The sequence below is a fragment of the Anoplopoma fimbria genome, chromosome 23 (genome assembly GCF_027596085.1).
Source record: "Anoplopoma fimbria isolate UVic2021 breed Golden Eagle Sablefish chromosome 23, Afim_UVic_2022, whole genome shotgun sequence".
Taxonomy (NCBI): domain Eukaryota; kingdom Metazoa; phylum Chordata; class Actinopteri; order Perciformes; family Anoplopomatidae; genus Anoplopoma; species Anoplopoma fimbria.
In genome coordinates, this window is record NC_072471.1 from 12,509,146 (window position 1) to 12,535,607 (window position 26,462).

General features: G+C 40.9%; 1 protein-coding gene across 8 annotated transcripts in view; it reads left to right on the top strand.

Annotated features, from left to right (window-relative positions):
- Positions 1-26,462, top strand: part of cald1a (caldesmon 1a) — a 53,898-nt gene that overhangs the window by 8,517 nt on the left and 18,919 nt on the right. For 5 of the 8 annotated variants that reach the window (XR_008532362.1, XM_054624271.1, XM_054624274.1 and 2 more), the window contains exons 1-3: positions 14,718-14,864; positions 15,951-16,036; positions 24,399-24,536. Coding sequence is in view for 7 of the 8 variants with exons in the window: in XM_054624271.1 (XP_054480246.1) it covers positions 15,960-16,036; positions 24,399-24,536 (215 nt within the window). In the remaining variant the exon portion in view is untranslated. Of the gene's footprint in view, positions 1-14,716; positions 14,865-15,950; positions 16,037-24,398; positions 24,537-26,462 lie in introns of those variants that run through there. The other 3 variants (XM_054624277.1, XM_054624278.1, XM_054624272.1) reach the window with 2 other exon arrangements.

Genomic DNA, 26,462 nt, shown 5'->3' on the forward strand with positions numbered 1-26,462 from the left:
AGCAGAGACAGCAATAGGTGTTTGGCAGGATTTTGGAAGGCTAAGGTTTTAGCAAATGGTTTTCGGTGTCTTGCTGATGGTTCATTGGATCAGATGTTGAAGAAGGTTCAAATTTGGTGTAGTGCGTAACAGGGATGGGGTGCCCATGCTGGCTGGCCTCATTAAACCTGCCTTAATGAGAAACAAAACACCCAGACGCCCCCCTAGAACAATGGGTTCTTGTTATCAAAGAGTCTGCGTCCCGTGTATGATGGAGTCTGGCTTGCGTCCCGGCGGATTTTTCATGAGTCACACTGTGCCTGAGTCGAGCCCTGAGACCCGCAGTGCCACTCAATTCTGTGACAGCCACCTGGGAGACCACCTTGGAAAATGGGCCCCTATTAGTTCAGGTTAGACTTAATGACCAGTAATGGTACACCGGCCAAGCCAAACTGTGCAAATGGGCTCCGGGCAGGCCGAAATGAAATACCAGTCACTCAAGCTCCGAACATAAACACAAGGTGGGTGGTGGGTGAGGGTGAATAGGTATGTCTATAGGGGTGTGTCTGCGTGTATGAAGGGGTTGAGCAGACATTCATCTATGTGTTTGAGAGCAGAGGTGATCCAGATGGAGGAGACAATTTTCTAGCGCGAGGAGATGGGTGAACCCCCCCCATGGACAGATTATAGCCGTGGGGGATGACTGTGGTTTTGGATTTATTCCCATTTAGCTCTGCTTTGTGAACCAAATCTCATTTGCAGTTGTGCCATCAGCTAAAAAAAGCTTGAAGCAACTTCAACGGAGCAACCAGAGAAGCCTCCTAAGAGCACCACTCAATTATTTACAATTTCATGCTTGTCTGAGATATGTGTTATTCTAATAAATTTAGGAATTAGGAGGCTTAAGTACCCCACATATATTAACCTCTAAAGCTGAATTATATCCTCAATTTAGTGGTAAATGCCACATCATGCTAATGGCATTCAATGATTGCGTCTTCCATGGTCTAAATAGTCTGTGGTCTAGAATTAGCACAGGCATTAAAAGTAAGAAACTCCACCATTTCAAATGGTATGATATGAGTCAATCAGTCACTGAATAAAATTACTTTTAGCTCCCAGGGAGAATGAGCTGCAAAGCTCCCAGGCCTGCAAAAGGCAGACGGAGAAACATAGAGTAATCTTCAATGAAAGAGACAAAGACAGAGGAAGAGAGAGAGCTTTGTTATGTCTCATGAAGCTCTAGGGTTTCCTGGAATTTCTGGCAATGGATCCCAAAGTCACATAACCACAGAAAGAGAAGAAATAGAGACAGACGGGGGTAACTCTCCTGAAGGACACAGTTCAAGACGCTCTACTGGCGATAGCTGCTCTGCCGCTGTATATCGCAAATGTGAAGATCTCTAGTGTTTGCACTGGTGGTCACTTCGGCTTCTAGACTGACAGAGACAATGAACACAGTACAAACACACCTGCAGAGTATAAGGTGACTTAAATGACCTACTGTATACCTACACCGTCTACTGCCCCACCTTGAAGGAGGGGGGGCAGTAGACGTGTAGCCATCCAAGCTGGCAGGCTGCCACACTAATAATAACAGCCAGCACAGCCATGCACAAAAATGAGATCTGGTAAAGCTAGTGAGCCTTAGCCCTGTAGAGCCCTGAAAGGATCTGAGGTATGAGGAGAGTGGAATGTATTCTTTGGAAGGAGAGGTGAGCTCTCTGTCACTTAGAGAATGTGCATCCGCTAAGTCAAAAGCAAGGCTAAAGCTTTAATACTGTAAAATTTGATACTACAGACCGCTGACAGATTGAAAAAAATGCCACATTTTTTCCACAGGGGTATGATATCTATCAGGATTTAATTTTCATCTCAGTGAATGTGCTCCACATTTCTAGTTCCTGGCATCATATCTGTCAACCAGTGTAGGTGGACTGGGATTAGGACTGGTTTACTCCACTGAATTTTGTGCTGACTTCTGCAGTCCTTTGTCAAAAGCTATGCTTTACCTTGTTCTATTACAGTACTTCTTCCCATAACCACAGTGATTTCTTCCCTGTGCTGGTTGCACAGTCAATATGTGCCAGCTTACATTAAGAGAGAAGTATTACTGGAAAATTCATGAAATATTGAATTGAATCTCTTGAAGTACTATTGAACCTTTTTAAAATGAATGCAATGCAAAATCAATTCCTGCTGACTTAAGAGGGTGATAGATTAATGCAAGTGTGTATTGCGAGATGCAAAGGTTTCACGCCGTTCACCAGATCAACAGTTTGTCACACGGCAAAAAACAGAATCAAAGTGTTTAAGGCAAGGAAATTGAGGAATGATAGCTGATGTTAAGAATGCAAGTTGCACATTTAATTAGTTTTTTCGAAAAATCAATTTTGAAAATGATTCATAAGGAAGGGAATGCTTTTTACATGTTTGCAAGGCCCTAGAGCTGAACGTTTCAATATTTTTGTATGCACAAAGGAACACATGCCTACGTGTTATGTGAAAGATGCTGCTCAGAGCAGGAAAATATCACAAGACTCTGCAGTTCCTCTCAGCTCTACAACCCTTTGTACATGGTTTTGCAGCATGCAAGTGAAGTGTTTGGATTCAGTGTCATTCCTCAGCTTAGTTTTGGTTGGAGCAGGTGGCTGTGTTTTGGTCAACTGCCCAGCACCAATCGGCAGTTAGCATTTAGTAACTGGTAGACCGAAACAGATTTTAACAGCAAATGTTTGAGTTACATTTGCCAGGTTGCTAAACGCATGACTCCAGATAAATGCTAATGTTGCTCCATATCTGTTGGATGTGTAAATAGCTAGCTGTTTGCTAACACGTTGCCTTATTAAGGTTTAAGGATACTCATGACACTTTTTTTTTGAGAGAAAGGTTTAAAATACCTTTTAAGGTAGCCCAACAGTGAAAGACGTTAAATGTGAAATGTAACTTGAACCTGTTGGATGGATCTTTATGTTAAAAACACTTTTTTTTTTTTTTTTTTTTTTTTTCTTGGTCAGTGTCATGGCAACTGAAGCACATTAATCAACTGCTGAGTATACTGATCAGAGACATCTTGTAGTTTCTACACCTGGCTAGGGAGTCCCAGCTCATCCACCATTAAATGGGTTTGCCCCGCATCAACTCTCGGAGAGCATGTCAGGGCCGCATGAATACCCAGAGAGAGAGAAACAGGATTCAAAAGAAACATCCTTGGCTATCTGAACTGAAAGGCTCTCTTTTATCCTTCCTTTTTCTGAAACCCTCAGATTTCCACCAGTAAGACTAAACTGAAAGCACTGTCAGGTGATTTCTCCACCTCTCCACATCCACTGTGAGAAATAGACCTTCTCGGTCAGGTCATCTTGCTCGCCTTCCACCCCACCCACAACCCTACACGCTCCTTAATCTCCTCCTATCTCTCTCCAGGAATGCAGCCCCTTATTTTGAAAAATACCTTGTCATGTAATACCCTTGAAAAGCCTCGCTGCACACTTCAAAAAAATTGCCATTCCGCTGCTGTGATTTACTGACTTGTGTGTTAAAACAAGGCAAAGAAGATAAAGATTTATGACACTTTGGAGAGATTTAAATAAATATGTGTTCCGCAAAAGTGGTTTTCTTTGTGTTTTCCTCCGATGCATGCACAAAAAAGGCAAACTTGTGCCAGGGTTTGCACTCAGTTGTCATGTTTTCAGCAGGCACTCAGTATGTGGGGGCATTGCGTCATGCTTTACAGCCTCACTCTAACCTCATGTATGTTTCCATGTAAGGTATGATGGGAAGACGCTCTTTCTAACTGTGGTTTCAGCCAGCCACATAAATCACTCTGCCATTTATATTCCTTTTTTTTTATCCCGCCGGTTCTCTCTCCTTCTTTCACCAAAGTGTAATTTCTCTCTGGCCACGGAGAGCCACACGTCCACCACGACAGAAACGTGGCTTTTATAGGAAGCATGTCACAAATGTTCAGCAGATCCATTTTCTTTCCATGTTTTGCCTTCGAGAAACACATCAGGAACCTCTCAAGCTTTATGAGAAATACATTTTTATGTTCCACTTAATGTTTCCAGCATGTCACGTTATTGCCCGTATACCAGAGGCTGTGGGTTGCTGCGGATCATGCTAATCACATATACTTTTATATTTTAGTCATTGAGCTTTGGTGCACTTTTGGAGTGACTTACACTTATTAAAAAAGTACAAGTTCAGGCTCTTGCCTGGGGGCCTTATAGCCAGACACGCTGGCTTTTTGCAGTGATTGAAACTGTGATCTTTCAGTTTCTGGTTACAAGAGCTGAACTTTTGCTCACAGACCTGAAAGAAAGCATGGATTTTAAGTGTAGTAGAGGTCATTTCTGCTCTGTTCTGTCCTGTTTTTATCCTTTTCCTTTCGACTCTGCTTTATTGCCATCAGCTGGATAAACTGTTCTCTAGCTGCAGCGTCGGCAGTAGCCGTGCTTAGATTAAAGCCCATCATATATCAGTACTCTGGTTCCACTAGTCTCCCTGGTCAGCTCACTAGTAGCAGATTAATATCCTGTTGAGGAGACACAGACTCCTTCCACGGCCTCATATGCTCTGACAGACGGCAGGTGTCAAGATGGGCTGTCCTAAAGGAACAAGAGGAGAAGTGGATACAAGAGAAGGATGAGGAATAGATTCACAACAAGTCACATGTCCTTGTGTGCATCTAACTGTAAATCTAGGAATCTCTGTCTGTCTGCATGTATGCATGTGGGTCCTATGTTTATCTCAAGATCCGTTTTTCCGATTTTATTTTGCACTTTGTGGATGTATTATTTGGGACCCAAGGGAGTAAGTGTCAAATTTGGCACAATTATGACTTGTTAAGATGGGGGTTTTTTCAGTTCATTAAATTTACCATCACCTCCTTTGTCATTGACCTCATACAGCGTCTGTCCGTCATTAATTATTTACAGTCCTATTTAATAGACTCAGGTCACAGTGCGCCCTAAGGCACTAAGAGACTTGATGATGATGCTGTCCTTGTGTATTCATCATAACTCTGCCTTGTTATGACAGAAAAAGTATTTGGAAAACCTGCATGTATTTATTCATTAGTCCTGGTTTGTTTGATCCTATTATAGTGTGTTTTTTTAAACAGTCTTCGCCCTTCATAGCACGTATGTTCGGACATGGTATTTGGTCCTGAGTGACACAAAGATGAAGGTTATGACTGTAATGTCCTTGTGGAATTACACAACAGACTGTTAGTATCGCATGTCAAGTGAAGGGGTGCATATTTATTGAGGTTAGTTGACATTCTGATTATTTGCACCAGAATATATGATGGGTTTTTTTTCAAGGAGATGCTTACATAAGAGTGCTGCAGCGCTGATGAGGGTCCGACAAATACGCGCCTCTACTCCATTTATTCTATGTTTTGTGTGTATGTGGGTATGAAGGTTGTCGTTTTGACATTTCAGTTTTTGTCCTGATTAAGCAATCAGATAAACCAGGATTGCGGTTTCCCACTGTTTTTAATCTCTATGCTAGCTAAGCTAACCACATGCTAGCTGTTGCTTATTCGTATTCTGAGTACAATAATGAGAGTGGTAATAATAAGTTAATTGAGTATACATATTTCCCAAAATGACAATCTATTCCTTTAAGATGGAATACAAAGTTTAAATGATTTGTTAAGCTGGTTTTGTAAAAACAAAAAACAGCAAGTACAAGTCCCTTTATTTTATGCTTTGTGTCTTTTGCTCTTTATTTTTCATGTCCCTCTTTTCCTCCATTGCTGGCAGTTCAAAAAAAAGTCCCCAAAAAATGTCCTAGATAATTTGATAAGATTCTTGTGAAATTAAATACCGACATGGACATTTTTTGCAGTGGCAGGAGAATGTCAGAGCCGCTCCATATAACAGGGTGGGGGGCAGATAAACAAACTGTTTCTAACTTAAGCACAGGACTGTGGCGTTTGAGACGGCTGCTTTTTCATCAAGAGGAATGTTCCCTTCCAGTGGGCTCCGCTCAAAGTGCACTGCTGAGACTCGGCTATAGAGCTCATATGTGAAAGTGAAGAAAGCTTTTGTGTGTTTAAAAATGAAATGTCAGCGTAGTGAAAGCATCGGTGTGCCTCTCTTTCATGACTCCTGAGTCGTGCAAGTGTTGCGTGTTTGCGCCCGTCAGTGTTCGCTGAGATGTCGCGGCAGGTCCAGCATCACCATCAGTCATGCTGTTTTGAGAGGGAGCCAAATCTTTGGCCACTGTGTAGTGTAGTGTGAGAGCTCTATCTCGCTGTGCACACAGCATGCAAGAGAACCTTCCCCCTTTTTTTTTTTTTTTTTTTTTTTTCCCAGTTTGGTTACGGGAAAAGGCAGCATTTTTTCTTTCCATATTTGGTCATATGGAGCACGGCCAGGGAGCAGTAGCCTTTTGATGCCGTACAAACATCCCTATTTTGTGTGGGATTTGTGCTTTTTGGAATGCTTTTTCTCCAATTCTGTCTGTCTGTTTGTGGGTGTAGCATCTGAAAGTGCACTTCTAAAAGGGTCACAATCCTTTTAAAAGTCAAAGAATAGAGAGCTGGCCCTTGCTGCTGTTAGACAAGAAGTTGCCTTTTAACAGTATTATTTATGATTTTGGGCAGCAAGAATCCAGCTTCTAATGCAAATGTCCCTCTTAAAACCAACCTTTAAAAGAAAGACAATGTTTTATAACCCTTCTTTTTCTGCCAACTGCCACATCAACTCGTCTTGGGCAGTTATTTCATTTGGTAAATTGGATCAGCAGCTGACAAATAAGAATTTATCTCATTTCAGTGGTTAACTTTTAAGAGCTTCAAGTAAGTTTTTTTTTTTTTTAAACCTGCTGAAGTTGGATTTAGATCTCCTCCTAAAAGAGAATAAGGATCATATGTTTGCAGTTTAAATGAGGCATCTGTGTGCTCAAACCTTCTGTCGGAAAGCGGTGAGATGCAGATGATGGATATGGCATGTTGGGGTAATGTTTTTATTTCAATTTAAGTGTGACTTAGCTTCAGTCGTGAGGTTTAAAGACGCATAAACGTACCCTCAACCTGAAGGGGAACGCCGGCTGGTGAGGCTCAGGTGTTTTCAGCTGTGTCTCCAGAGAAGGGAAAGGTCATAATGCCTTCAGATCTAATGCAGCCCAAATTGTGATGAACTGCACGAAACTCCCACCAATGTGTGGGACCATGAGAGGAGAAAATATTAAAAGAACAGTGAGTCATAGTCTAAATATATACAACAGATGACAGTGTGCTCAAAGTTTAGCAAGGTTATCTTGCTGACAGTGGAAAATCAAACACACTATTGAAGAATGCTACATTGAGAGTAATTTGTTTTACTCAGGCAACACAAGAGTTTAGAAAGTATCAAACTACAGCCTCCTTTCCAAGACTTGTCAGTTAGAAAGATAACTGAAACAAATGTTATTTATTATCATGAGCATATCACCTACACGGTACTTATCATCATTTTTATCAGGATCATTTCAGCTTTTAGGGTCTTGCGTTTTCTAGTTTCGGTCCTCATTTTTATTGGCTGTGATAAGTAATTATTGAGATCTGGGAACATGGAGTCATCACTATAACAATAGATCAGACTGGTTGTAAACATACCAAGAGTCCAGCCAGATGATCTAAACCACTTTATTTGGAGGCAAAACTGAAAGCGCGGCCAATATGTTGCTAATAATCGCTCATTGCACAGGGAAGCGGCAAATGCACAACTATTGCAAGTACAGTAGGTCAAGGTTGAACCAGCAAGTTGGTCTTTAAAGTAAGACCATGTACATTTTGATAGAAGAAACACTGCCAAGAGCTCTGCATTTGGCTTAGTGGTGCAATATTATGCCAATAACAATAATGTCCAAAACTACAAAAAAGTTATCATTTAAAGACCCTGAAAACCAATTTTTAAATTTTTTAGTCATGAGTATATAAATCCAGTCGTTGTTTAATTCCAGCAGTGTTCAGTGTAACCTGTTACCCCCCTGTAAGATATAATGCGTCCAAGGTATTCCATTGAGATTTTCCGGTGTGTGCGTGTGTGTGCGTGTGCGTGTGTGTGTGTGCGTGTGTGTGTGTGTGTGTGTGTGTGTGTGTGTGTGTGTGTGTGTGTGTGTGTGTGTGTGTGTGTGTGTGTGTGTGTGTGTGTGTGTGTGTGAGAAAAGATAACCTCACTCAGTCTGTCTCAGTGTGTATGATTCACCGGGCACAGTGGAATGTGAACCATTGTCTGGGAATGCAGGAGTCTCCTCGTTTTTTTACCTAATGGAAACTTTACATCTTTAAACTACACTGGTGTGAAATTTCCCCTCGCTGGTTCGTCTTCTGTCTGAATTCTAAAGTCAGCACAGAGGAGATTGAAGGGAGGATCGTGTGTCATCGCCACATCTAAAGTCACTAATGCCAATGCATCCAAGGCATTCAGCAACGTCTAGCCCATTTCTTGCCCCAACCCTCAAAACCATCACTACGTTATCCCGCCGCATTTCACTTGCCACAGGGGCACTAGCTTCTCAGGTTTGCCTATGAATAGTGTCTGCTCATGCTCAGTGAAATTTTTCCTCATTCGAGCCGAAGCCACACTTTTAAAAAATTTGTCTTGGGAGGACATAGAGTGTGAGTGGAAAGCAGATGGTATTGAGATTGAGCTGAGGTCTGATGCAGTTGGCCTCCTCTTATGTTGCCTAAAATATATAGTCGCAGCCGAAGACCTCGGCTTTGACAACATAAGCTATTGTGGTTGATATTCACACTGCGGCATGAAATGCAGACACAGACAAATGCAGAAAGAAGCTTGGCTGCATGGGCATTAGTAAACCAATTACTTAACTTAATTCATAGCCAACACCGATTCTTCTCATATTGTAGCTGAACACAGTCTGCAGCTGTTGGCTAAGCTGCTGCATTCTGGTCCAAGAGGAGATAAAGACAGTAAAAAAAAAAAGGGTGAGAGTTAAAGAAACAGGCGACCGATAATGGATTTTTGAGGATGATATTAATACTGGAGAGAAGAAATCTACTTCAACAAAATCAGCCGTTTATTTTTTTCACATTAATATATAACAAACAAATAGTAATGTTGAGGTTTCTTTATATAGAGATACCTACTTAGTGGGGCATTTTAAAGTTACACCTAAACACTAGCAGCTAATTTAACAGCAAGTTAGGATAGTATTAATAGTATCAACAACTAAAACCAACATGTAATATTTTTTTTTATATAAAAACACAGCCTCTTAAGCCTTCTTAAAAATATTGCATACAAATCTTTGGCATTTCTTTACTGCATTTTTGTTACCTACATCTTAGAACTGTCACTTTTTTACGTCACAAATGAGAGAAAACACATTTTTGAATTTGAAGAAATTGAAATACTCAACTGGGCCTCTGATGCTCTACTTGAGAGACAAGACAACGTAACACGCTTTCATGATAAGCTCATGTTACTACAAGTTAGCACACAGCCTTAGCCATGATTTTTCCATCCATGGTGTTGAATCACCCTACTTCTACAATGTTCGGTGTCGTTATTATCAGTCTCTCTTTTGCGTTAGCAAAAAGTGCAACAATAGCCTGGTGTACTGCAGTTGTTCAGACGGAAAAGCTTCCAGCTGGATCACAACCTGTTGTGCTTATACACAGGAAAAGATCATTACAGATTGAACATTTTTGAATCATTTCCAAGGTTTAAGCAGTTATTAAAATTTCAGATAAGCAGTGAGAGCCCTATTATATACCAATACACAGTATTAGTCAATAATACCAGCCCACCAATGTGTCGGTCAGGCATTAATGGGCAGGCAGAGAAAGAGACTTTAGATGACAGATGACGCTGAGAGAAGGACGTGCTGAGATGGAAAGAAAGAGAAGTTCTTGGCCTCGATGCACCAAAAACCTCCAGTGAATTTATGAACGCTCATCCACAGCCGCTCTGCATCCTGGGACTGTAAACGTGTTAATGCTGCCGAAGCCAGGACGTGTGAGAGGAGACACATAGCGCGGAGAACCACAACCACGAGGCCAGCTTTCCAAACACAGCACTGTAGGTGGTGATGGATATCACACATGTCCACGCATGTGCTGTTCCATACACGCACAAATACTGTGCTTGCAGTTGCTATATACATTTTCAGTATCACACTTGTAAAAATATACAATGACGTTCTCACACGCATTTAAGGTAGACACCAAAAAAACATCTTATGCACTTCCTCTACACATCTGCAAACTTTCCACGCACACATTTACATAAATACACACAAAACACACACTAATTTATGAAAGTAAATCCTGTTTGTTAAATACTGTTTATCGTGATGCGCACACCCTCACACACAGGCTGAACATATTTTAACAGCCCTGTCAGTCTAATCTCAGGAGCCTCCTTACCCCTGCAGAAAACGTTAGATTTACCCAACCTGTCCCCAGAGCCTTAGCCAAAACAGCTGTTAGTTTGCACTACCTACAGGCATGCAGTATCGCTCTCTCTTTATTTCTCTCCTCCTCGCTGGTTTTCTGCAGAAGCTTTATCTGTGTAATAAAACAAATAAAAAATGTTCATTCTTACTTTGCCAAAACATACCAAATATATCTTAGCTGCGACCAGACCAATAGACCTCTGCCTCTCTGGTTTAAGTGCAAGTCTGTTCATCTCCTGTCAAGTCAGCATCCAAATATCATCGAAAAAAAGACATCCATAAATAGTCAATTTAACGTAGGTAGTCCAATAGCTACATGGAAATGGAGGAGTGCGTCAGTGTTAAAAGTTAAATTACCACAGTGTCAGTTAACGCCTACGTACTCACACTTGAAAAGTGTCTCCCAGTATGTGTTCTTTAATGATGTGCTTAAGTGCAATACTTTGTCTTTCAGTGGGGGTGAAAATGTGCAGCATGGCTGTTCTTTGGTGGAATAAACGGTTCACAATATTTTGAGCACTAGTGGTGCTGTAGTACAATAGGGAGATATACAGCAGCAAAACCAGAGAAGAAAAAATCTGCTAGCTAGACAATGTGAAAAAAACATTTTATGAGGCAAGCAATGCATAAAGCACTGAATGTAAACATAACTAAGTTTGTTTCCAATACATCTGCAGAGCAACTTTAGGCTAAGGTCACTAGCAGAGAAAGAGACATGTCCTTTCTGCTGGGAAAGAGGTGAATCAAATGTGCCATGCAAGTATGGTGGACCCATGATAGTATTTGAAGAGAGGCTGTCACAATAAAAGCCTCAAATTTGTCAGAATGAGAATACAATTGTATTTTCGTCTTCAACTTTTTATATAGACTCCTTTAATTCTTATTCTGGCTGACTAAACGTTGATTGATGACAACAGCTGCTGTCAAAATACTTATATCCTGCTGCTCTCTTTTCACAGTTAAGTGACCATATCCCCCACAATATCCCATGATTTATAGCTTATTCATTATTATATCAATAATATTTGACATTATTTGTTCTTATATAATTGACTTTCATTTTCAAAAGTCACAATCGCGTTTTAATCTCTTGTGTCATCTAGTCTCCAAGATAATTCATATTATTTCTGAAAAACCAAACGGCATGTTGCTTGTTAAAGAGTAGAAGTGGTTCATGAGTTCTCCAACATACCAACCACTGCCGCAGGTGGACAAAATATTTTCTTCCATTGATGCAAAGAATAGAAAGACCAGGCTTTGTGCCAGTGTTGCCCTCACATTCCAGATACCTGGAATACCTCTCTTCACCTGGACACCGGCACAGCTGTGACACCATAGCTGCTAGACATTCAACTCCTCTCCTCTCCTCTCCTCTCCTCTCCTCTCCTCCTCTCCTCTCCTCTCCTCTCCTCTCCTCCCCTCTTCTCTCTCCAAAGAACAGTGTGGTCCTCTGGAGGCCGGGAGGAGAGCAGCAGTACATGTAGCGTGGCTGTGTTTTGCTTTAATGTCCTTTTTCTATAAACTCAGGACCAGCAATAGTGCACCATTCAGTTTTTAGGGTATATGGGCAAATACAGAAATTATAGTCTTTGGTTTCTGCTGGCAGGTATATGGCCCTACTCTTTCACTTTTTCATTTAGATGAAAATCAAAAGGTATATGAACCAGAATTCCAGTTTCTAATGCTTTTGTTTTTGTCTTAATGACATTCCTTTCATCCGTAGCTGCACCTTTTTTTAGTGCTAATTAGCAAATGTTAGCATGCTAACACCCTTAAATAAGATGGGGAAAATGATTTACATTATACCTGCGAAACATGAGCATGTTAGCATTTTTATTGTGAGCAATGTTGGCTTGATGATGTTAGCAATTAGCTTACAAGCAAAGCTTCAAACAGCTGCTAGCATGGCTGTAAACTTGTTCTCTTTACAATTGTCAACAATTAGCCTACTTATGTGGGATCATATTTTTGAATTGATGATTCATGTAAAAATATATATTTTTAATAAAGGCTTCACTTTCCAACATATTTTAGATTCTAATGAATAGCTATTTTTGTATAAATTGTGTCAATTTGTCATAAAAGTCACTTTAACAAAAAAACTAAAACTATATGTGATTTGTGACTAAGCCTCGTAACCACCAGCTGCAACAAGTCACCATTGTTCTTTTATTTGCCAATCTCACAGCTGGCAAGCACATAGCTAGTTTTTACTTGTTTATCTTCACGTTGATTCTCTTTATTCAACATCCAAAGCATTCACTGCACACAAAAAGAGATCCAAAGGAGGAGTTGCCTGTATCTGGCATGTGAATGAGTAATTTGGAGGCTCTTTTAAGTTCCCTCTGCTAAAATCAGAGGCTAAATAGGAGCATTCCTCGCATAGCTCCATAGCCATAATGGGGAGATTAATGTGTTTGTCTAAAGGTTTTGAGTGGATAGTATCACAGTAACAAATCTGACCAAAGAGCTGCAATTCTCTCTTCTCACAGAATGCTACGCCATCATCAGGAACATTTCAACCTAGCCAAAAATAGATGTGCTGCTGGCCAATTTTTGTTCTTCAGACTTATTCCCAGACTGTTGCTTGATCTACTTTGTGCCTCATTGGGCCGATAGGGGCCCATTGTTTTGGTGCTTTTAACCCAAGACTTCGTGAGAAGATAGAGGCATTATAAGGTGGGGTAATCCCAGTGGCTGTCGGGATAATATCAACTTGGCTTTTAAGGCTTTTTAAGAGGCTGGCACTTAGACGCTGGGTCCTGTGCCAGGGTCTGGCAGTCTCGACAGGTAGTAATTTGACTGGTAAATGTGTCATTATAGCCATTGTAGAAGGTTGAGGCAGACGGGGAAAGAGAAAGAGGGGGAGGAGGGCAGAAAAGAGTGAGACAGAATAAGAAGGGGGGGGGCGAGATGTACGGATGCAAGTTTTCGAGATAAATAGTGGAATAAAAGGACAGATGCAGTGAAGGAAGGAAGACGAGGTTTTATGGTGGACAGGATAAGACAGGCTAAACTTGTAAAAAGTCTGAAATGTCAAAAACTTGTTACTTGAGGTTGCTCAACTTTATGGAATGCTGTCTTCCTCTCGTTCTGCCTCTGTTAGCTTTTGCAAAGTGTGGGTGGTCCCTTCAGTGATATACACAACAGTTACATTTCTACGTCTTACTGAGGGCCTTGTCTGCAAGACACAGGCTTCCTCTTCTGCACTACGCTTGGTGTGTTCTCCCATGTGGAGACAAGACAATGTGACTGTGCAGCATTCAGTCTTTCTTTCATCAAACAGACCTATTCATACATCAGTTATCAGGTTGAAAAATATAATTTTCTCAGGTTTGTTATTCATGTGAAATCTTGTTCCACTCTGTGATCATTGTGTTCACAAACCTACTTTTATTCAAATTTTCTTGTGAATGACATGTTTTAAATGTTCGCTAAGACAAAACTTAACACCAAATGAAAAGGCAGTCTTCTCAGCTGCATAAATGACGCATTATTTTCAAAAATAACTCTGAATTTATATGCTGTAGTGCTTGTGTTACTAATAACTTTGTCTCCCTTGGCGTCACTGGTTCTAGGAAGTATGTGATTAGACTGGTGATGTTTGGAAGCCTTGTCAGTTTTCGTTATTGCTCTCATTTCGTCGTAATTTGGGTTGTATGAATAGCCCCACATGCCCATTGCCTCCACCCTCCCTTCGTTTCACAAATTACACTTAAAGTGCATCTAAACATAGAGAGTGAATTTTTGCGGTGTTTAAAATATCTCTCCTCTGAGGCTTTTACAGTGTAATGCGGGGGAGACGAGGCTGTGTTTACTGTACAGGCTCACAGGGGGGAGGAGACTGGGTGAGAAGATGCAGTGGGGAGGGTGAGGGTAAGGAGGATCCTTCAGAGTCATGGTTACTTTTAGCATTTCTCCCCTGTCCGTGTGTTTCCTGTGTACATCTGTACATGCTTAGTGTGAATGCATGCACACATACGCTGTAATGTTGCACCTACACGCTTGTGTGCATGCATACTTATTTACAGATGTGCATGTATAAAATGAGGCTCTCTTGGACAGCCCCCCCTGTATGCAGCTGCAGATGAAAGAAAAAGCATGCTGACACAGAAAGCTGAAGTCATGTCCTGATAGAGAGTTTAGCCAAGCTCTGACATGTACATAGGTAAACAACACAGGAAAGGTTTGCAGTAGAGATAGGGAGAGAAGTAGAGACAGGACGGGAGAGGGAGGGGGGGAGTGAGGGGATAAGCTTGAGGGAAAGAAGGAAGGAGGCCACCGAGGGATGGAGGGAGGGACGACTAGCAGGGAGGGGAAGGAAACAGGCATTTGCCTTTTTCTGTCAGCTGAGGCCGGACTGTGGGAGACTATTACTACACGTTGTAGCTTTGTATCTGTTTGGAGAGAGCGTTGTGAAAAGCTGGTATGGTGTGAAGGAAAACACATTGTTTGAAGGCTTATTCAAGGTATGACAGTCAAAGTTCTTCATTTGTTTCAAGAAAATTGTTGACACCGCTTATTTTCTGCCACGCTTTCCTACTCGCGTTGTATCACCACAAAGGGTTTAAATACAACTTTATTCAGTGCTGTCCTTTTGTTACTCTCTTGCACCTTTGTCTTCTTCTCTCAAGGGCTCAGCTAGAGTGTGTTTACTCTGCTCCTGTGTATAGAAGATGTAGCTGGTGGTTGTATGATGGGAGGCTCAGCAGCTCCTGGGTGGTCTCCGTCCTCACTGTCACATATCCTAGTGGGGTATTTTTAGTGAGAGTTGCTCCTAACTGATTGAGTTAACATCCTGCGTTGGCTTCTCCCTCCTGTATCTCTGCTCTTTTTTCAATCATTTTCAGCCTCATTCCTCTGTTTTTCAACAGAGTTTGTGGACATAAGTTTCAGTCAGGCAGTTTTCACCTAATGCTGAGGCCATAAAAACATGACTACACACTTCTGGTCAATACTGTGTGGAAATAGATGGATTACACTCAAAGTTGTAATCCTTTAAGATTTCGATCGTGGATGATTTGGCGAGAACCGTGCTTACAGAAAGCTTAGTAGCGGTTAGAAACGACAGCAAACACTCAATGAGCAGCTACTCAACTGTTCTTGTTCTCTTCGCAATGCTCATCAAATCCCCAAAACGACAGTTTTTATGAAGAATCGCGCCTACCCCGGTGACAAAGGGAAATGCACTGTGCTTCCTGTGGCTGCTTCACAATAAAAGCCACCCCGTGTTTTGCCTCTTTAGTGCTTTTAATATGAAGCTGCAGCGGTAGGATGTTCTGTTTGCATTAAGAGTAGCATATTACAGCTGTGATATGGCTGTAACGTTAACCCTGGATTAAATGCATGACTCATTTCCTGTTAATCCCCTAAATGTTTAAATACAGTACTTTAAAACCAGATATCAGAAAACTAAGGCTTTGTTTGACTGGTGAACAAGTAGTTTTTGCCCTCTCAGGATACTTAAATGAATGTGTTCTTGTCTTTGTTTTTCTCTCAGCCTTCCTGAAATTGACTAAATGAATGTGTCTGTGTCTGATGATGTCATCCCTCAGGGCACAATCATGGAGGAAATGGACTTTGAGCGGCGCCGGGAGCTGAGGAGGCAGAAGCGGGAGGAGATGCGCCTGGAGGCCGAACGGTAAAACCCATTTGGTTGTAGGTCATTCACGTTTGCAGATTAGTTCTCCAGGATTATCCAACTAATGCTCTTGCAAAGCAGAGAGTGTTTTAAAAGTCAGCCCTCTAAAAACAGATTCATTAGTAGTTGCAGCTGCCGAACTTGTCAGTGAAGATCTTACTACTTAGGTTGTGTGAAGCTAAGGGAGCAGCCTGTGTTGTATAATGAGGCTCTGGTTGTCAACGCACATCAACAGCTCTGATGTTCATGCCAAGTTGGAACCGGAGGGAGCCAGCTTTAATGGCTTAGACCCTCCTCTAAGTCTTTAAAAACATTGCTCAGCAAATATTGGCTTCCCCGACACAGGCTAAAAGAAAAAAGAAAAGGGGTTGATAAGAAATCTGATAAGCAAAGAGATGACCTTTAAGTGAGAATGTTCAATCACGCCCTCCCTCCCCCATTTCCAATTTTCTCTCCCATACACCGTGGCCTGTGAACTCTCTCAGATTCAATGGAAGAAATTGATTGAGCTAAAGTTCATTTCAACAAATTGATTGAGCGGTAACAAGGCAAGTGCAGTAATCAAATCTAGTAAAAGGGAGGTTTTATTGTGAGAACTTGATACATAGTGTGCCAAGGAGGCATTTTATAGAGCCTTTTCCAAAAAAATGTCTCCATGTGTACTGCAGCCCTTCCAATTAAGGATGAGGTTGATGTGGATGCAGATACTGGTCAAGGTCACTCGCCTGTTTGATGTATCTGTGAGAAGAGTTTTGTAAGAGCCAGTTATCATCCCTAATGGAAAAAACAAGCTGACATAGGTCTGACCACTGCTGAATGCATAGATGTTCCTCTATGATAATGTTTCTATGACACAAAGACGACGTGTGCAGCATTTTACCTTAGTGATGAACAAGGCCCTTTGCTCAAGGTAAAACAGCAAAAGGATATCTGAAAACTGTGCATACCATGCACAATAGTGAAGGAGATATATTAGGTGATAAAATCGAGGGTTAAGTCATTCATCCAAACATAGACAATAAAGGGTCTGCCAGCTTGTGTGTGCTGTATGGATGGTGCCAAGGTTATCTCCATAGGGATATTACAAGGAGACCAACAAGGGTCTTTTCACTCTTCTAATTATTTATTCTGGGTAATGAGTAAAGCCAGACGGATAAATCTAATAAATAGCTTATTAGAGAAATATATCAGAATATATATCAGCTGATAAGTAACAAGAAATTGCAGTACATAAATGCCAATGAGACTGGGTCTTTGTGTTAGTTTAAAAACAGTGTCACCATTACATTACATATATTTTTGGTTCACTTCAGAGCAGTGGAACAAGACATATAACACAACATGTAAATGTCCCCGCTGCGGGACTAATAAAGGATTATCTTATCTTATCTTATTTTATGGACATACAATATTATCACTTAATAAAGTTGACATGGCAACATGTTAGCTGACATTTTCATGTTAACACATTCAGTAGATATAGAACAACATTGTCAGTCATTTGGAGTTGTGTTTCTGGCGGCTAGCCTAATGTAAGTCCAGTATTCACTATCCTTTTAGCTTTGTTTTGGTCTCCACCTAGTCCTGAGGGAAATATCTGGGTGAGGAGATTTTATGACCAACTTAATCATAACATACTACTTCCATAGCAACATTATCGACAGCCTTTGTAACCTTAGAACATGTTTTGGGTATCAATTTGGTGTAAAGATGCTTTACATTTTGATTTTGATTAACAGCTATACAATGTTCTCCCTCTTGGCGTTTTTTCGTTTTCACTTCTTTTAGCATTTTAAGCCTCGTTTCCCCCGATGAATAGCTGATTGAAGTGAAGGTTAATGCTGGTGTTATGTTTCATGGCTTAAAACTCCCATAAAACCCCTGCTGATAGAATTATTTTATGCAGTTTTGGTTTGTTTATGCTACACGGAGAAGACGGAATTTGGCAGAAAATGTAGACTGAGAAGAGCCTACAGAGGTACGAGATGAGGACTGACTGACTGAAAGAGAAATGGACCATGAGTGAAAAATAGTAAGAGTTGTAAGCGCCTCTGACATGTACATTTTTGGCTCGGCAAGAGTTTGTTCATGACTGTTTATTTGGTCCGTGAAGCAATCATTTCAACTGGCAGGCGACACGCCGCTCCTGTTATTGATAAAAGATTACATCTCTGCACTGTTTCCATTTCTGCCAATATATTGAAACAATCAATATTTACATGCCCCTCTTGTTTGGACTAGTCAAAACCACATGTTGTCTCATTGGCCTGCCTCCATTCAACCATCACTGAGCACGCTGTGAGAAGACGGAGAGACGGAGGGAGAGTGTGGGGCCATATAATAACGGCTGTAGGAATGCCAAATTCCTGGCTATTATAAGTGTTTACTGGCCAGGTCTCCATGAGCTGTTTCCTACATGCTGGGACAGTGAGGTTGTCCGTGTGTGAGAGAGAGAGTGTGTGTGTGTATTTGTCCCATAGTCTTTGTATATGTGTTTTACTTATGCATGTTGGTGTGTGCATGTGCAGGTGAATGCATGCATTCAGTTATTCAGTTAACGGTGCAATTGTTCGCTTTAGCGTGCGTGTGTTGCTGTGTTTGGATCAGCATCAGGTGATGACGGTTTGACAGGCTCCCATTTTCTTTTATGATCTTCAACTGTGTGTGTGTGTGTGTGTGTGTGTGTGTGTGTGTGTGTGTGTGTGTGTGTGTGTGTGTGTGTGTGTGTGTGTGTGTGTGTGTGTGTGTGTGTGTGTGTGTGTGTGTGTGTGTGAACAGCCAAGCCGTCCCTGTTCTGTCTTACATCAGCCTCGGTTATAGTTGAAAATGATTGTTTACATAGAGGTGCGCAATGGGCTTCAATTCACTTCTAGTTCTAGTCAGTAAAGCCACACACACACACACACACACACATGGTTTTCTGCTCTGCATAGACTCACACTCTCTCATGCTCTTTAGTTCCCCAGCTCATCATTCTATACTACGTCTCTGTTCAATGAAACACACAGGAATGTCTCGTCTGCTTCTTTTTTTCTCCTTTTTCCTAAGAGAGCACATGGATGTGGAATTTTCCCAGTAAATCACTGACCAAAGGCTATCTGCTTCAGCTAGAAATAGTCTTCTTTTGTGATAGTACACATTGTTGTTACTGCCTGCAGCTGGAGCAGTTCATTGAATACAAACACATTGCACTTAGATAGATATTCGGCACCACCACATGGATGAGTCATCACTGTTGTATGTTGGACAGTTAAAGGGGCAGTTAAAGTATTTGGGAAATACTTTGATTCACTGTGAGTTAATTAAGATTAATTCCACTGTAGTTACTGCAGCCAGCCAAGAAAAGTTCAGCGCATAACCCCTAGTTGTTTTAGACCTTTTGTGCAGTTTAAATCCTGTCCTCTCAGTCTTTATGTTAAGCTAAGCTAACTGTCTAGCCAGACTGTAACTTCCTACTTATTGCACTAACACGAGATTGGAATCAATTTTACCATCTAAATCTCTGTGAGTAAGCGAATAGGTGTGTTTCCTTAAATGATGAAAAAAACATTTTAAAGTTTAATGCAATTAATTCAAAACTTTGCTAAATATACAATGTTGATGGGGACTCTTTGATGTCCTTTTTAGGAAGTGTCTATTTTTGCCATTTCCCTCGGTCTCCTCCGTCTTTCTTGTCATACTCCATCTCCTCCTCTCGTTCTGTATGCGTCCCCTCTATCCTCTTCTTCTCCCCTGGGTGTCACTGTCTTTCTTCTTCTTCTTCTTCTCCCTTCTCCTCCCTGTCATCCTCCCCCTACATCAACTTTAATTTTCAACCCTTTTCCTATTCCTTCCCAATCTCCTCCAAACCTTCTCCTCATTGCAGTTTTACTTTCACATCTTCCTTATTTTGATCTTCCCCTTGCTTCTCACTTTTCATCTTATTCTTCCACTTACATTTTTAAATCCACATCCTTGCCCTCTTCCCCCTCAACCGATCTCTTGCTCTTCATCTCATTCTCAGTGTCCTGTTCCTTCTCCAGCTCTAATATTCTCCCTCCAACATCCTCTTCTTCCACCCCTGTTCATTCTTTACATCTGTGCTGTCCACTCCCCCTGAGAGAGCAGGAAGGGCCAAGGAAATAACACCCATCCTCCATGAATGAGCCATGCAAACAATCCACGCCCTGAGTGAATGGACCGTTCCAAACATGACCCTGTCCTGCATCGTAAACCTGTTGGTTCTGTCAGGAAGAGAGAGGGAGAAACGGATAAAGGGATAGCGATAGGGAGGGAGAGGTTAAGCAACGTATGTTAAGTTCTTGCTCACAAAATCATCTTAGAAATGAGTAAAGCTATTGCTACTGATTTCTCTAAGCCTAATCTTTCTCTTTTACTCCCCACAAGTGAACAATGTTATTTTTATGTTTTAAATGCAGTCTAGGGGAATTTTAACATTGTGTATTCTTGGAGCCGGCCCAGCAGAGCGCAGGGTGGGGAAGAGAGACAGACGGGGGACGTTGTGGTTCTTTGGGCCAGCAGTAGGAAGGGAAGGGAAATAGTCCAGAGAGGCCAGCGTGGGAATGGGTAGCATTTCTGACAGTGTAAGAAGAGCCCCCACCCTCTTTCCCTCTTCCTATCCCCCTCCCTCACCATCCCTTACTCCTCTCCCCTCCCCTTTGTTCACAGCAGCTTTTCTTTTTCGATCTTCCTCTCCACTTTTCTCCCTCCCTTCCCTCCGTCCTTCTGCTCTTGAGGAGGGGTGAAGAAGTCTTTTCTCATGGGCTTTTCCCAAATTGTTTTCACTGACATTGCTGAGATATTTTGCTGTAAAGAAAATATTTGGACATATTTCTCCCTAATATGCTCGCTGATGGCGATATTTTGGGTGCTGGTGCTTTTCACGCGAGTTACTGTGGATGAGGAATCCTGCCTAAATCAGCTTTACTGTATTATGCAGCAAAAAACTTAAAAAACATTTGGGGAATTTATGCTCTTGTGTGAAAATACAAAGCTGCCTCATCAAAAACTCAGTGCATATTAGCAGTCAGACAATACTGTGTGCAGTGTTCTTTCCTTACATACTGTACTTGGCCACCATAGAAAAGGACATCTGTTGCATGCTATATTCCCACATACCTGAAGTTTATAACTGTGGCTGCACATCAATCTGAGCAGGAAAAGGTGTCGTGTATGAATAAACCTGTAGATTACTCCTTTTTCCATTATCGTGCACGCCCTTTCCTTTCCCGATTTTCATTTCCCACTTCTCCTTTTTATCCTCACTCTCCATTTCACTTTCTCTTTCTCTTTTTTTCTTTCCCTATCCCCGCTTCCCCCTATCTCCATATTTCTGTGTCAGTATGCTGATAGAGTTTGGGGCCTAGGTAAGGAAAGGGATATTAAATCAGGGCTTTGGTTGTGTACGCCTCTCTAGCCAAGGCTGTGATTGACAGGAATGCTAATTCAGCTTTTAGGAGTTTGTTCTTCTCTCCTGCTGAGGAATCTTTAACCCTGAGATTGTCGTCTTCACCGCCACCAAGGACTCTTTTGTTCCATTTTTAGTTGTTGTCTTTTTCTCTTTCTCATGACATTTGGGGCTGTTTCTGGGATGGCGCAGCCCTCTGGGAGTTAAGGAAGTTGTTTTGTTTCGCAACTTTTTTTTTCACAGAACCAACATTTCACTTTGGCATTTTAAATAAGAGTTAATGTACTCTCTAATGCAGGGGTACTCAATTGAAGTCCATGGAATGGAAAAAATATATATATTTGGAAGGGTATATTTAAAGCAAGACTATGTAACTTTTGAAAGAAGAAATAACACTTTTTTCGGTTTAAAAACAAAAAGTTGAATTAGTAAGCAATAAAATACTTCTCACTTCAATTCCCACCGGGGTTTGTTTGTTTGTTTGTTGCAGCTTTGCTTGGTCTGATATGAACCGTAGCTCATTGTGGTTAATGTAAGCTAATGTTTGCAAATTTAGGATCGATATTCTTACAGAGTCAGTGTGCTGACTTTGTGACTGTCCTCTACTTGTGCTTTGTCATGCTAACTTTTAGCATTCACCATTATACTGTATAATGTCATTGTAACTTGTGGCCACAGTGGATGGTTCTACATAAACTATCTTTAAGGTTGAAAACAGTCAAACTGATATGGATAGTAACAGTTTTATACACTTAAAATTGCTGAATTATCAGTACTTAGCACACACTCACATGTGTAAATCATTGCCTGACGTCACTGATGTCACTGTCCCGTAGGTCCATCTTGGGCGTTAACAGATTAATTTGCTCTGTTATGACAACATTCCTCATCTGAGAGAAAGAAAAAACGGGAGACGGAAAGAACAGCAGAGGGGAAGGAAAGGAAGAAGGAAACTGTTGTTCACAAGCTGTAAAACCTCACATAAACCAAAGCAGCTTTAGCTCGGCTCACCACACATGTTGCAATTAACATGCAATAGCACGCTTTGCTGGCCAACCTCAAAGGCAGCGCTGTGATGTCAGGTAGCTAGGCATGTGGTTAGCAGTGGGAGTATAAAGGTCAGTCGGGGCAACACAGATCAAGCATGGAGCTGAGTTCATAGATGTCAGGTGGCCAGAAACACAGCAGTTTGGAAACCAATCTGATACTTTGGAATAAAAGGAAAAACTGTCGTACGGATGTAAGATATCCACAGTTTATGATGCTTGGATTTATGATACAACATCAATCATACTTTACGGGGTGTGTTTTTGGGTGTAGCCCTTTTCCTTAACCATGTCTACTTCCATTTCTGATAGACATTCAGATTTTTTGCTCCAGTGAAAGGTCTTGTTGTTGCTTTCAATCAAATTTAAGCACATACATATACAGTAGTTCACTAGCCAACTAGATTGTGAACAATAGAGTTGTGTTCATGATTGTATGCAGCCGCACCCGTTACTTAAACCACTGCTTTTAATAAAGACATTCATAATCCACTGCATGTCTGCTTTAGATTTTGCGCTATTAAGGATATGGCCGGTTTGTTTTTACAATGGATTTATCGCTGTTAGTGACAGGGCAAGATGAAGAGAGTAGAAAGAAGCAGTTTTCAAATTCCTAGCGTCTAATGCAAAAAACTGATTTTTATTTATGATATGTTAGACATGACCTGGTGTGAACTTGATTCATCTACTGTATGCTTGGCCAGCATAGTATGAAGGAAAAATACTTCACCAACAGGGAACTGAGTTTCATACTGTTGAATCATTAAAGGGTTACATTTTCCTATAATTAAATACATGCATGCATTCTTAGGTTGTAAAACAAATAAACTATATTTGTGTTGTTAATCAGCTACACTGAGATTGTGTCAACAGCAATATCTTTAAGCTGCCTTCACCAATTTTCAACGTGATAAACTTTTTTTTCTCTTGCTGAGAATTGGATGAACAGATTGATACCGCTCACATATCTCTCAGTTAAATACACATCAACAGCCAGCAGCCGGTTAGCTTAGCCTAGCATAAAGACGTCAACAGGGGGAAACGGCCAACTAAAGAAATGGATCTAAGGTGTCAATGTATTAGATTAGATCACAAGATCTCTAGTTTTAGAGATGCTGATAAGCAGATTACATTTTACATTTGGGCAGAACCATGGCTAGCTGTTTTCATTTGCTCCCTGTGGTCTCATATTTTGCGTACAGATATGAGAGTTGAATCAATCTTCTAATTCTCTGCAAGAAAGCAAACAAGTGTATTTCCAAAATTGTCAAACTATTGTTTTTAACTGAAAAGGTGCTGAAATGGGTGTTTCAGCAAAACTGAGGTTGTGTCTAGAATTTTATTAAAACAAGAGACAGTATCTACAAAACAAAGTTCACTCCATGTATCTCTAAGTTGTTTTGACACAAGATATTTTTTTAACTTTAGTTTTTATCACAAGAAAATTAATATTACATAAAATCCCATGTAGAAATATACACTTTTAAGGTTGGTGGTTGTTTTGCATTGCATAAATACACTCATACAGTTAGCTGTGTTCTAACACTGACCAGACCAGTACAAGCTGTGGGCCCAGAAGCACTGTTTCTCTGGCTCCATCTTATCCTCAGCCAAGCCGTGTCTCTGAACTGAGTTTTTATCAGCTTGTGGAAACTGCAGCCACGATAAGAAGTACTAGTTGTTGCACAGCTGACAGGTCAGCTTGATAGGAGAGAAGAAGAGAAAATAGCTCAGACAAATCCACCAGGTTGGGTCACTACAATGATTACGGTCCAATTTAAAGAATCGTTCACTTTGAAGTTTTTAATCGGTAACTTAAATCAAGGCAGGGGAGACTGGGGGTGAAGAGTTGAAAGTTGAGTTGAAGCTTTGTGTCCTCACAGTTTCTATCCTTTCTTGTCTCCCTCAGGTTGGCTAGGAATGATGATGATGAAGAGGAGGCAGCCCGCGAAAGGAGGCGCAGGGCACGCCAGGAGAGGATGAAGGGCAGGGAGAGTGAGGAGCCCAGCGGACTTCCAGACAGTCTGGTCATAACCAACAGCCACAGGTGACACACATAAAGCAACACAGCTTCTGTCTGTGGCAAATATAAAGTCAACAGCCGACCGAATAGCTCCCAAATTTGGTCCAGCTGAGGTGGCAAAGAGTAACAAGTTAAGGAGGAAAACTGTCACTATAATATCCCCCGGCCCAGTGTAAGTCAACTCAGGAGAATTTCCCCAAAACTAATTTCACAACTTCTGCTTTAAAGTATATTGTAGTTTGGTTTTTTTTTACAATTATTTGAAGACTCCTGGGCAGTGGGAAGTTTTATTCTTTCATAAAACAATTGAGACTTTGGTGAGCTCTCAGCAACTGTTGATATTTGTCAAGCTTTTCGTTCTTGCACAAGAAATATGTAGTTTACAATGGTAGATTTACCTTTTTCAAAGTTATTCTGATTATTTTTTAACAGGGGGTCCTCGATTTCAGATAGAAATAAAATAAACTATCCTTATTATTTCTGGCAGGCAGGTATAAATTTGTCAAGCTTATATGACAACTGTTTCTGGGAAATGTTATTAGCTGTAGCTATTTATTTATTTTTAAACATGAGAGAGATTTTAGATATGCACTTGATGAAAAAATGTGATATTGGGAAGTCAGTTATTTAGTTCTAGCATAACCCTGTCTGGCTCAGATATTGTGTTTTCACTTTTAATATTTCAAGACTTTTAGGGTGAAGACTAACCAATGTGGCTAATAATATGTCAGGTATCCCAGGTAACATGTGGTTTACCTGGCCCAAATCCAATAAAAAACAGGACAGATGCCAACGTCTAAAATTTGATAGCATCCAGGTACAGCTGCACAGTGGATGTAGTAGTCATGAACTGTTCATTTATTTAAAAAAATGTTTATTTCCCACAACCATTAGAGGTATCACTTGGTCACTAATGTATTGAGGTAGTTAGCCAGAGATTAGAGCAGATAAAAAACACAGTTTTATTAATTCCTTGCACTATTTATTATTTTGGGGGGGTTTCGATAAGGCAAAACAAAACCAACACCATCCTCCAAAATCTTTAGATACGTAGTGTCGCCCTTACTAGAGCCCCTGTTAGATCAATTGTCTTGGCAACAGTGGCAGTGGTGGGATGCTCTGACATCTAGCAACACAGACACCTCTTTGTGGCCATGAATGTTTCCCCTCTATGAGCTCAGAGATACGTCCTGGGCCGGTCAAACAACAACGGGATTGTGCAGGAGAATGCTGAGAAAGGACCCAGTGATAAATATCCATTGTCGATTGAGTAGATGCAAGGATAATGTTTGCCAGACTTTTAGGTCAGAATTTTATGAGTCATGCTGTTTGGAGTGAGGTGGATAGTGTTTGATCGATTGAAAGAGATATTAAATACATAGTTTTTAGCTATGCAGATGGTCAGTAGGAAAAGGTCCAACACTTTGGTTAAGACTTAAATATAAAAACAACTATTTTGTAGATATCGTGAACTTTTGTACAGATTTTCATGATTCCCAGAGGAGGAATCATTTTGAATTTGGTAAATCCTTGACTTTTCCTCTTGCATGTACAAAAGATCTATTGAGGAAGGATGAAATGTAACTTAAGACCTGGAAGCTCGGGGAAATTCACTCATTTTCTGTTTATTTTGAGGCCTGACCAATAGTTTATTTTAAAGAATATCTGTGGTAAAGGCCTCTCAATACAGCCAGCTGTCAGCATTCTCCACATACTGGCTAAATGACTGACTGATGTGGCTGCTCTTTGATTTCCTTTTGCAACCCAGAAAAGGTTTGCTTGAACATTGTTTTTATTTTTCAGCACCTTTTTTGGGGGTATTAGTGGCAAGTCACAGTCATGCAATTGATCAACATTTTACATTACATTACATTACATTACAGTCATTTAGCAGACGCTTTTATCCAAAGCGACTTACAGGAAGTGTATTCAACATAGGTATTCAAGAGA